The sequence below is a fragment of the Somniosus microcephalus genome, chromosome 6 (genome assembly GCF_052327205.1).
Source record: "Somniosus microcephalus isolate GS21.2 chromosome 6, FLI_Smic_1.0, whole genome shotgun sequence".
Lineage (NCBI taxonomy): Eukaryota > Metazoa > Chordata > Chondrichthyes > Squaliformes > Somniosidae > Somniosus > Somniosus microcephalus.
The window spans coordinates 242,610,458-242,622,839 of NC_140992.1; the positions used below are offsets into that span (position 1 = coordinate 242,610,458).

The 12,382-nt window shown below is 45.8% G+C and overlaps 1 protein-coding gene across 2 annotated transcripts in view; it reads left to right on the forward strand.

The window, feature by feature from the left end:
• The window catches only part of slc22a31 (solute carrier family 22 member 31), a 54,403-nt gene that overhangs the window by 23,866 nt on the left and 18,155 nt on the right, over positions 1-12,382 (forward strand). For both annotated transcript variants that reach the window (XM_085991652.1, XM_085991653.1), the window contains exon 4: positions 4,535-4,703. In XM_085991652.1, the coding sequence (XP_085847778.1) occupies positions 4,535-4,703 (169 nt within the window). The remainder of the gene's footprint in view (positions 1-4,534; positions 4,704-12,382) is intronic.

A 12,382-nucleotide genomic window follows, 5' to 3' on the forward strand; every position in this document is an offset into this window, starting at 1 on the left:
CAAAGCAACCTGCTTTATTGGCACCCCATCCACCACCTTAAACATTCACTCCCTCGACCACCAGTGCACCGTGGCTACCGTGTGTACCATCTGCAAGATGCACTGCAGCAACTCGCCAAGGCTTCTTTGACAACACCTCCCTAACCCACGCCTCTACCACCTAGCAGGACAAGGGCAGCAGGCACATCGGAACACCACCACCTCCAAGTCACACCATCCTGACTTGGAAATATATCGCTGTTCCTGCATCGTCACTAGGTCAAACTCCTGGAACTCCCTCCCTAACAACACTGAGGGAGTAGCTTCACCACACGAACTGCAGCGGTTCAAGAAGGTGACTCACCACCACCTTCTCCAGGGCAATTAGGGAAGGACAATAAATGCTGGCTTTGCCAGCGACGTGCGCATCCTAGGAACAAACTTTTAAAAAGCTATTTTTGGGGGGCCTATAAACTACCCCCACCAGTGATTTCTGCCCCTTGTTATTCTTATCTCCACCCATACTGATTCTACTTCCTGATCTCCCGAGCCAAGATCCTTTCTCACTACTGTCCTTATGTTATCCTTTATTGTCAGGACTACCCCCTGCCCCATACCTTTTCCATTCTGCCTGTTTTCGAAATGTCAAGTACCCTGGAATATTTAGTTCTCAACCTTGGTCACCTTGCAGTCGCGTCTCTAATGGCTATTAGATCAAAGCCATTTATCTCTTTGTGCCACAAATTCATCTATCTTGTTATGAATGCTTCGTGCATTCAAATGAAGAGCCTTTAATTTAAATTTTTTACCATTATTCCCTGCTTTCACCTTATTTGCTGATGCACTATTACTGTTAAACTCTGTCCCTTCCTGTCACACTCTGCTTATTTTTACCCAAATCGTTACACTGCTCCATTGCTTTGACTTTTTTCTCTTTTAGATTTCTAAATTTCCCCTCCCCTGACTCCCCTCTCTTTCCCCCCCACCCCCTTTTTAGTTTAAAGCCCTATCTACAGCCCTGGTTATTTGATTCAACAGGACACTGGTCCCAGCCCAGTTTAAGTGGAGCCCATCCCAACGGAACAGCTCCCTTAATCTTGGCACTAAATCTAATGGGAGGTGGTGAAACTGGTTACTTTTTTCTCTGGCTTGCATCTGAGTTGCATTTCCTATCCCCTTTTGATGGCTTTTTCTCAATTGTCAATACTGAGTGATAGTTACATTTCTAGTCTGGCTTCTTGTCTGTTTTTAAACAAAGCAAAAATCACTAATAAGTAAACACAATTAACGATACTCATTTTGATTTCTGCCTAATCTGACTTGAGTACCAGGTCAAACTTTGATGTAGACTTGTGGAGGCAATTATGGTAGATGGATGGATGTATTCTAGTTCTGGAGATTTGTTTCACTCCCATTCTTCCCTTCTCCTATACTGTTCTCACGGGTGAGTGTCACCTTGGCTCAGTGGTATTGCTCAGGGGTCTGAGTCAAAAATTGTGGGTTCAAAACCCACTCTAGGGATTTGATCTAGGCTGACACTTCAGTACATTACTGAGGGAGTGTTGCAGTGTCAGAAGTGCCATTTTTCAGATGAGATGTTAAACCAAGGCTCCATCTGCTTTCTCGGGTGCACCTATAAAAGATCCCATGGCACTGTTTGAAAAAGAGCAGCAGAGTTTTCCTACTTTCCTGGCCAACATTTATCTCTCCACTGACAATTTAAAAACAGATTATCTTGTTATTTATTGATCTCATTGCTGTTTGTGGGACCTTGCTATTAGCTGCAGTGTTTTGTCCATTACATCAGTTTGAAAGTTCTTCATTGGCTGTGAAGAACTTTGGGAAGTCCTGAGGCCATGAAAGGCATTATGCAAATGTAAGTTCATAGTAGTTGAGCCTTCCATAGGATTCATTGTGTGTTTACTAGAAACAGTGTTGAGACACTAAATGCAGGAGTAGGTGGGGGGGGTGGAGAGAAGAAACTTGGGCAAATAATGTGCAATATGTGCTCTATCTTTTCACTTTGACTGTGGGTTACTTAAGAGACAGCTGTAAAGATATTTTAAACCTGCAGTGTAAGATGATACTGTGCTGTAGCTGATAAACTGTCAAGTATGGAAACACAGATGGGAACCAATAGAGGGGAATGCTGTTGAGTATTAGGCCAAAGAAATCTTTATTTAACTTTTTCTTCTCTTTCACTTCCCCCACAGTTTATTGTTCACAGCTACAGTTCATAATTTTTCTCCTTGGATTTTTTTTTGTAAATACAGCATTTATCTTGCACAGTATATGAATGCATTATTTAGTGCACAGAGGCCTTCCTGGTCTCGTGTCTGAACTTTCTTTTAACAGGACTCTCCAGTTTAGGTATGTTGCACAACTTGCCCTAACGTGACTAGTCTAATTGGGATAGGGAATTTGACCTTTTTAAGTTTGTATTAAATTAGAGCGGTGAAGGTGTTGTGTTGCATTGAATGTATTGCAAAATGTTGTAATATAAGCCTGTGCCTTGTGTTTTGCAGCATTTAATTCCTATTCTATTCCTTGCTGTCATTTTTGGACTTCTTTACTTGCCTTCCTATGGACTTTCTCCGTCCTCTACTAATTAGCTTGTCAAAGGTAGCCTACCACTTTTTTCTGTTGCTTCTTTGCTCCCCTGGCTTTAAAAATAAGTTTGTATTCTCTTAGTCAGAATCATTTGTTTAGTTTGACTGGTCTTGTGTCTATCTGCCAGCACAGTATTACCACTAATAAGGCTACATGACATGTGCATCCTTTAATATCAAGGTGTTGCTGATTTAAAGCAGGATGGGCTTGATGTTGGAAGACTAGGGTCCTTTTATGGCCTCCTTCACGGAGTTAAAGATTTTGGTTTTCTTTTAAAAGAAAAGTAAGACTTGCAATTGATTTTTGAGACCGTTCACATGGATTACTTTTTGAAGTACAGTGACTTATGTAGGCAAATATATAAACCAGTTTGTTCATTGTTAAGATCCCACAAACAGCAGTGAAATTAATGGCCAGTTAATTTTTTTTATATAAAAAAAATCCTCACCCCCTCTGTATGGTAGCCTATTCGTTATGGTACTGGCCTAGCAACCCATAGGTTGAGTTCAAAGCCCACCATGGCTGCTGGATTTTCATAAAAACCCAATCTGTTCACAGATTTCCTTCCCTGAAGCATATTAGTCATTCCTACCCAGTATGGCCTACATGCAACCCTAATCTCACATAATGGGGTTAGTTCTTGGTGCCTTCAGGGCAACTGGGAGTAGGCAACAAATGCTGGCTTGCTAGTGTCACCACATCCCAAAAATTAAAAAAAAAAAAGCTGCTGCCCTGTCTACAACCTCCCTTCCCTTGAATGTGTTCTCGCTTTCCAGCTCCATGCTTTTCTCTCCCACAATTTGTTTTTTGCCTCTCCTCCTGCAATACTGGAACGGCCTAACTAAAGTCACAAAGTGCCTGACCATCCTGGTTCTTCTCAACATTCAACAAACACGACCATACCATTATCCTCTACCGTTTCTCTATTGTCCAGCTCTGTGTATGTAACAGTAGCCAGAGCATCTCTAGCAATGGCTACTTTTACCATTGCACTGTCGCCTCTTGAGTCACCCAATGATCCATCCTTGCGCCCCTCATCTTCCTCATCTACATGCAGCCCCATGGTGACATCATCCACATTCATGGGAATCGGCTTCCACATGCAGGTGGATGACAACCAGCTATACCTCTTTGCAACCTCCCTAGACCCCGCTTTTGCATCTCTGCTGTCAGACTGCTTATCTGACATTGTCTTGCATGAGCCTAACGTCATTGTCTTTCGCCCCTGCGACAAACTCTGTACCCTTGCCTCTGACTCCCTCCAGGCTACTGTCTGATCCAGTTACATTTGCAACCTCGGCACCCTGTTTGACCCATCACAAAGACCACCTACTTCCACCTTTGTAACATCATGTGCCTCTTCCCCTACCTCACCTCCTCTGCCACTGAAACCCTCATAGATGCATTCTTTACCGTTCAGATTTGATTGCTCTAGTTTTCTTTACCAACTTCCCATCCTCCACCCTGTATAAAGTTCAACTCCTCAAACTCTGCTGCTTGTACCCTGTCCCTTGCCACGTCCCACTCGTGCATCACCCCTGTCCTTGGTGACCTGCATTGGTTCCCGGTTCACACAAATCTCATTGAGAATTTTTGTCCTTGTCTTTAAATCCATCCATCACCTTGCTCCTCCCTATCTTTCTAACCTCCTGCAACCATACAACACCATCTCCCCTCTTCCCGCCCCTAAAAAAAAACTCCTCTGAAGTCAGCCTCTTTGTACATCCGCTCTTTTCGGCCCACCATTAATAAGCATTCCTTAAATCCCATTCTCTGGAATTCCTCTGCAAAGTTCCCCAGGCGCTCTACTTTCCTCTTTTAATTGTGGAAAGGATAAACATGCAGAAAAATTGGCACTGTAACAAATCCATTCAGCAGTCACATTGGAAACGCACAATGATTAGAATGTCTCGATTTCCAATATGAACTTTTTTTTCCCCTCCAGGGTTGGAGATGTGTGACCCACCACACCGACTGATGATCACAATGATTGCTGGGTCTTTTACAGTGGCTGGTGAGATGTTGCTGCCAGGTTTAGCTGTGTTGTGCAAAGACTGGAGAATTTTGCAGGGTGTTGTCACTGCCCCTTTCCTATTACTACTCCTCTATTGGTGGTGAGTGTTTCTACAGTAAGTTCATCATTTGACTGAGTTAGAAAAGTGTCTTTGTATCAACCTACCAAATGCCGAATCTCTCTTCTATTGCAGATTGTAAAACCGGTAGTAATGTCAAATAAATAACCTTTTTTATGAGTGTTTTTGCATATTAAAGGCACAAATAGAGTGGATAGCTTTTACAAGTACAAAAAATATTTTTTTGTTTTAGAAACATGAAGGGAGTGATTTTAAAGGTATCTTTTCATCTTCTAGTTAAGATAATTCTTCCTAATTGCTGAGTTTCTCGTTATGTTTAAAAACTTCTAATAGATAACACCATTATTAGTTCTAGATTTCTATTCTGTAATGGAGTCATACATTCAACAACAACTTTCACTTATATAATGCCTTTAATGTAGAAAAACATCTCCTGATGCTTCAGAGGCCTAATCAACAAAACCGATGCAAAGACAAAGTAAGAGATGTAAACGGCATAGTCAAGTAAGAGGATTTAAGGAGGGTCTTAAAGGGAGAGGTGGATGGGTTTAGGAAGGGGAATTCCAGAATGTGGGGCCTAGACAGTTGGAAGTATGGTAGATTTAGACATTAACACCAGTTGCTATGAGGGAAGGCTCATTTGGATGACAATTTCACATTGCAAATGCACTTTGTGTTAACACAGTCCCATTTTAATGTGATTTGCTTATGCTGCAGTGCATTTTGTTTCTCTGATTTCACTTCGGTGCTATGGGTTTGCTTTAAATTAGAGCTGTGCCTCTGAATGCACTGAGAAATTATTGGATTATTTAACATTTTTAGCATTGGAAAGAGACTTCCATACTGTAGTTATTTATGGTGATAAACTTCCGTTTTTTTTTTAATGATGGCAAGTTTATGTTCCTGAGCAATATCCTGAAAACTGGTCAAATCAACCTAGAGTACAACTTCTCCCTATCCTTTTCTTTGCCTCTTCAACCAGAAAGTGAAGTCACTTTTTATCTGTTTACTGTACTGCTAGGTATTTTAAAAAGCAGCTAGAAACCACCTCCAATTTGGTACACTGAGAGGAAGAACACAAGCATTTTGAAATGTGCTGCTAATTAAAATTATTTAAGTGCTGGTGAGGATAGAAACATAGAAGATAGGAGCAGGAGTCGGCCATTCGGCCCCTCGAGCCTGCTCTGCCATTCAATGAGATCATGGCTGATCATCCAATTTCAGTACCCTGTCCCTGCCTTCTCCCCATATCCCTTGATCCCTTTAGCCTTAAGAAATATATCTAACTCCTTCTTGAATGGCCTAGAAATTCGGGTCAGGGGCTTCCTGCACTTAACTACCGCACCGGCTGTTGAGCTGTGGGCCCCCGTGGGATTCCGATCCTGGGCCTCCTCCAACTGCCGGCGCGCAGTGCTTGTGTATCCCAGGGGCACAGTTAGTTCGATGCGTCCCCTGGGATTACGTGGGCCATGGAGAGCCAATGGTAGCAGGGAATGCTTCATTCATAAGTTTGACACCTGTCAAACCTATAAATACTATAAACCCCAAAACATCACTAAATCTTCAAAAAATTTTTAAAATCACATTTTAAAAATAAACTACATGAAATAATTATTTTAAACAATAATTTAAATTTTTGAAAAAAATAATTTCCTAACGGGGCTAAAAATAAACTTACCTTTTTAAAGTATTTAAAAATAATAAACCTGTGGAAAAAATGTTTTAATTTTAATTAATGCACCACTTACCTTGTAAAAAGCAGGCCTTGTGACTGCTTTTTACATGTCTAACTTCTGGAGACTTACCTTCCCGGGAAAACCTGCAAAAAAAAACGTAAGTTCGATGTGCACGCGCTGCCTCTCCTGCGCACGCATTCCACCTCTTAACCCCTTCTTTCAGGGGAATGGAAGTGCCAGTTTCCCGCGCATGCACAAAACCGGCACTTCCATTGGGCTTACGGGTGAGTACCTCTTCGACCTTCCTACTCCTGCCGCTGTCCCAGGCTTGACCCCCTCTTAGATAAGCCTACAGCTTCCCTCTCTGCCTCTCTTGGCATCCTACGAAGGGCCCATTGAGGCACTCATCACTGCTTCCTTACAAGTAGTAATCCCAACTGTCCCATCCTACTGCCTCGTCGACCTTCCCGCCCAGCGCGTCCACTGGCTAATCTTGCCAATCTCCTCCCCATTCAACTCTCTTTCTCCCCCCCCCCCCCCCCCCCCCACCACCACCCCCAGTGCAGATCCTGTGGATGCTGGCAGTGGGTCAGCCATCACCGACCCTCTCCGCATCTCCCTCCAGAATGTCCGTTCACTTGCGAACAAGACCCTTGCCATCGTGAGCTTATCATGGATGATTGCATCAGCATAATGTCCCTGATGGAAACTTGGTTGAGGGGTGATGACACCTTGCCCTATACCTTCCACCACTTGGCCCGCCATGGTGCCGGTGTGGCTCTCATCACCAAATCACACCTTATTCCACCCCTCTCGCCTCTCATTTTAAAATTCTCGTTCTCTACCGCCCACCCAAGTACCATTAAAAAATGTTATGACCGAGATATCTTCACTGCTTTCCTCCCTCAGCCTCCGCACTGAATGACTTCTCATCCTTGGTGATTTCAACCTCCATCTCAATTCATCATGCTGTCTCTCCTCTGAGCCTCCTATCCTCCCTTAATCTTCTCCTCCATGTAAACTCCCCAACCCATATTCACGGCCATCCCCTCAACCATGCCTTTTTTTTTGTGGCCTCATTACTCGCATCGTGCCAATTGCAGATAAGGCCATCTCTGAGCACTTCCTCGTATCGCCCTCCACCCACAACTCCTTCCCCACCCCCCCAGCCCCTGGAAAAAAACTTTCTCCCAACTCTCTCGCTGCATTTATGACATCCCAACTGTCCAGCCTTTGGCCCTCTATTCACCACAACATTTCTGTAGCTACCGATCTGTTCAACCACACCCTCACCACCACCTTTGATGCCCTATTCCCTATTAAAACAATTTCTCTCATCCTGGCCATTTCCCCAGGTATGGCCCTCATTTTTGCTCCCTTAAGTCGAAGGGATGCAGGATATGGCGGACAACTGGTTTAGCCATTCTCTGCCAGATCTGGCTGGTCCACATACAGTGTTATCGGGTCCTGCCCTCGTCTGCCAAAATTGCTCACTATTCCAGAATCATTCTGGAATGCAAAGATAAACCCCGACTTCTATTCTCTACTGCTAACCCTCTTAAACCCCTGTCTCCTCCACCCTCATCTCTGACAAGTGTGAGGAGCTCATCGACTTCTTGTCTCTAAGATTGAGACCATCTATTCAGCTGCCTCTGACATTTCCCTTCCTTCCGCTAGCCCACCGGGCCAAACTTCCTCTAAGGTTTCCCCCCTGAACTCGCATCTTTCTCCAGTTTCTCTCAGATCTCCCCTCATGACCTCTCTGCGCTCATCTTGTCCATGAGACCCACCTCCTGCTCCCTCGACCCTATTCCCACCAAACTGCTGACCATCCAACTTCTTTTTCTGGCTCTCATGTTAGCTGACATTGTTAACGGTTCTCGCTCCTCAGGTACTGTCCCCCTCGCCCTCAAATCTGCCGTCATCACCCCCTCAAAAAAAAAAAAAAAAAAAAACAACCCTTGACCTCTCCGTCCTTGCAAACTACAACCCCATCTCCAACCTCCCTTTCTTCTCAAGTCCTTCAACGTGTTGCCGATTCCCAAATCCGTGCCCATCTTTCCCGGAACTCCATGTTTGAATCCCTCTAATCAGGTTTCCGCCCCTGCCACAGTACCGAAATGGCTCTCATCAAAGTCACAAATGATATTCTTTGTGACACTGACAAAGGTAAACTATCCCTCCTTGTCCTTCTTGACTTGTCTGCAGCCTTTGACATGGTTGATCACTCCATTCTTCTCCAACCTCTCTTCACTGTCATCCAGCTGGGTGGGACTGCACCCACCTGGTTCCATTCTTCTCTATCTAATCATAGCCAGAGAATCACCTGCAACGGCGTCTCTTACTGCTCCCGCATCGTTACCTCTGGTGTTCCCCAAGGATCTATCCTTGGTTCCCCTCCTATTTCTCATCTACGTGCTGCCCCTTGGTGACATCATCAGAAAACACAGTCAGTTTCCACATGTACGCTGATGACACCCAGCTCCACCTCGCCACCACTTCTCTCGACCCCTCCACGGTCTCTAATTTGTCAGACTGATTGTCCAACATCCAGTTCTGGATGAGCAGAAATGTTCTCCAATTAAATATTGGGAAGACCGAAGCCATTGTTTTCGGTCCCCGCCACAAACTTCGTTCCCTAGCCACTGACTCCATCCCTCTCCCTAACATCTGTCTGAGGCTGAACCACACTGTTTGCAACCTTGGTGTCATATTTGACCCCGAAATGAGCTTCCAACCACATATCCACGGCCTAACTAAGACCGCCTAGTTCCACCTCCGTAACATCGCCTGTCTCCGCCCTTGCCTCCGCTCATCTGTTGCTGAAACCCTCATCCATGCCTTTGTTACCTCTAGACTTGACAATTCCAATGCACTCCTGGCTGGCCTCCCACATTCCACCCTACATAAACTTGACGTTATCCAGAACTCCACTGCCTGTGTCCTAACTCTCCGAGTCCCGTTCACCCATCACCCCTGTGCTCGATGACCTAGATTGGCTCCTGGTTAAGCAACGCCACGATTTCAAAATTCTCCTCCTTGTTTTCAAATCCCTCCATGGCCTCCTCTCCCTCTCCCTATCTCCATAATCTCATCCAGCCCCACAACCCCCCCGAGATATCTGCGCTCCTCTAATTCTACCCTCTTGAGCATCCCTGATTATAATCGCTCAACAATTGGTGACCGTGCCTTCTGTTGCCTATGCCCGAAGCTCTGGAATTTCCTGCCTAAGCTGCTTCGCCTTGCTACACCTCTCCTCCTTTAAGACATTCCTTAAAACCTACCTCTTTGACCAAGCTTTTGGTCACCTGCCCTAGTTTATCCTTATGTGGCTTGGTGTCAAATTTTTTGTCTTCTAATACGCCTGTGAACGCCATGAGATGTTTTACTATGTTAAAGGCGCGATATAAATACAAGTTGTTGTAGGGACACAGTTCAGGAGATTTTGCTTGGTCTTAATGGCAAGTCTGCTATCTTCAAATTGTTCAACTCTACCATAGACTGCTAGTCTCTAGTCTCTTCTCTCAGTTGTTCTCAAACTATTGTTTGTTTGAAGGACCCCTTTTCAAATGGATAAGTAATCACTGACCACCCACCCCCTGCCATCGAAATGATTATTGCCACCTTGGTCCTGTACCAGGATCTTCTGGCCATGAATTGCAATATAGCTATGGTGACATTTACAAAGTAGGAATCCTTCAAGTATGAAATAACTAATGATAGTTATTTCAAAGCATTGATTTTATTTTAAATTACAAATGCATTGGTTATTCAGTGTGTTCAAGTGCTACCCAGGTTACGATGTCAGATTTGCTCCTTGGCCAGCCCTTGACCATGGACAGACAGATCTAATGTAATGTATGTCTGACTCTTTGTTTTGGCCGAATCCCGACGCTGCTGTAGCTGGCTGGTAGTCAGGAGAGGATCTTTGTTTGCAGATGGTCGGTTCCTCTCCGAACAGTTGGCCGCACGCTTTTCCGCCTCCGACCCCTGGTGCTGACGGTGGCATTGCGGCTGCTGCTGGCCTGCAGTCTTTTCCCCTCCCTCCTTGTCCTTTTTTATTTCTGGCATCACGCGTTTATTAAACCACAAGTACAAGTCAAACAACTCAATGGTAGCTTTTCACTATTTATGCAGGCAGCCTGTTCAACCTGTTCTCTGTGTGACTTGTAGTGGAAGATTCTCGCATGTAGTCACGTAATAATAATTCAACTTTATTGTCATTGTACAATGCACAAGTACAACTTTATTGTCATTGTACAATGCACAAGTACATGAACAACAAAATGTGATCTTGCAAGCTCCCATGAGTCCAGTACAAATAACATTAACATTAAACGTAAATAGCACCGTCCTGGGAGAAGCAAAGCCACTGCGTCTGTGCGCGCCGCCATTCCATTTCCACCATTCCTCCTGTCCGACAATCTTCAGCCCAACGCCCGGGCCTGCTCACCAGCCGCCCCTCCCGGGGCTCCTTCCATGACCTTCTCACCAACCGCCCCTCCTCGGGGCTCCTTCCGTGACCTTCTGCACCTGGTCTTCCCTGATGGTTACCCCTCCAGGTACTAACCAGGCCTGGCTCTGCTTAGCTTCCAAGCCTTGCCAGTGACCCTGTCCCTAGTCCCAGGAACAGTCTTGGGTGAATGCACGGAAGTGCAATCAGCCCAGGCTTCTAAACTCTGCAGACTCTACAGTGATCCACAACCTTAACTGTCACACTGGACACCGGTTGCCAAGCATCCTATGGCCCACCCATCTCCCAGGTTTGGAGGGAGAGGTTCGGCTGCAGGAAGCATGCACATCTCTTACTGTGGTGAGGCTCTGGGGGCAGCATTTGCCACCAGTGTCTCACCTGTCCTGGGCCACAGCCATGCCCAGATGCCCATCAAGCATGAACATTGTCTCTCTGTGGCAGGGCATGTGCAGATTAATATCCCCGCAGCACTTGCAACTCCTTCTCGCTCTGTCAGCTGAGCGGAGACACAGATGGACGTAGGGGGGTTTGCTCTGCTCCCAAGATGAGCTGTTCAGTCAGTGAGCAGGTGCAGCCAAGAACTAGTGCCGAGCTGTCCCCCGCACCCCTCCACTGGGGTACACCAGGCGCTGAGCTGTCTCCTCGCACCCCTCCACTGGGGTACACCAGGTGCAGCGCTGCCCCCTCGTACCCCTCCACTGGGGCACACCAGGCGCCGAGCTGCCCCTCGCACCACTTCACTGGGGCGCACTTGAGCCCCCAACATGGCAAAAACCACAACTTCACGCTCAAACAATTGGAGCCCAATGTACCAGAAGGAATGACTCAGACACGCGGTGATAGAAGATACCTGTGACATGCGTGGTTTGCAATTTGCAGTTCATTAGTAACATGGCTCTGAGAAAACTCATCGAGCTGCCCCCGCCCCCAATGACTGATCCAGCAGATTTTAGTTCAGATTTCCCCGACCAGCTGACCGTGTTCGCAGACTGGATGTTCAGTGTATCGGGCTGTCTGGCCCAGAGGTGAACACTGAGGACTAACTCGAGTCTCCTTGGCAATGGGCTGCAGACACCGTGTCTGTTCACGGTGTCAAATCCCTCCCTCAAAGTACATCATTCCCTTAATCCCCACCAGCAGTTCCTGCTTGGGGCATCTGATTCATTATATTCTCTATGGAATTGGCGGTGGAAACATTCCACGAGACGTTCCCGTATCTGTTTTTTCAAGTTATAGTTTCTCTGTTTCAAATACCACTGGAAGGACCAGGATCATGAAGGACATGGTTCCCACCCACAGAGCTGATCGAATGAAACTGTAGAATTTTAAAAAAATTTGTTTTTATGGAATGTGGACGTCGCTGGCATTTGCCCATCCCTAATTGCCCTTGAGAAGGTGGTGGTGAGCCGCCTTCTTGAACCGCTGCAGTCCGTGTGGTGAAGGTACTCCCACAGTGCTGTTAGGTAGAGAGTTCCAGGGCTTTGACCCAGTGACAATGAAGGATCGATGATATACTTCTAAGTCAGGATGGTGTGTGACTTGGCGGGGAA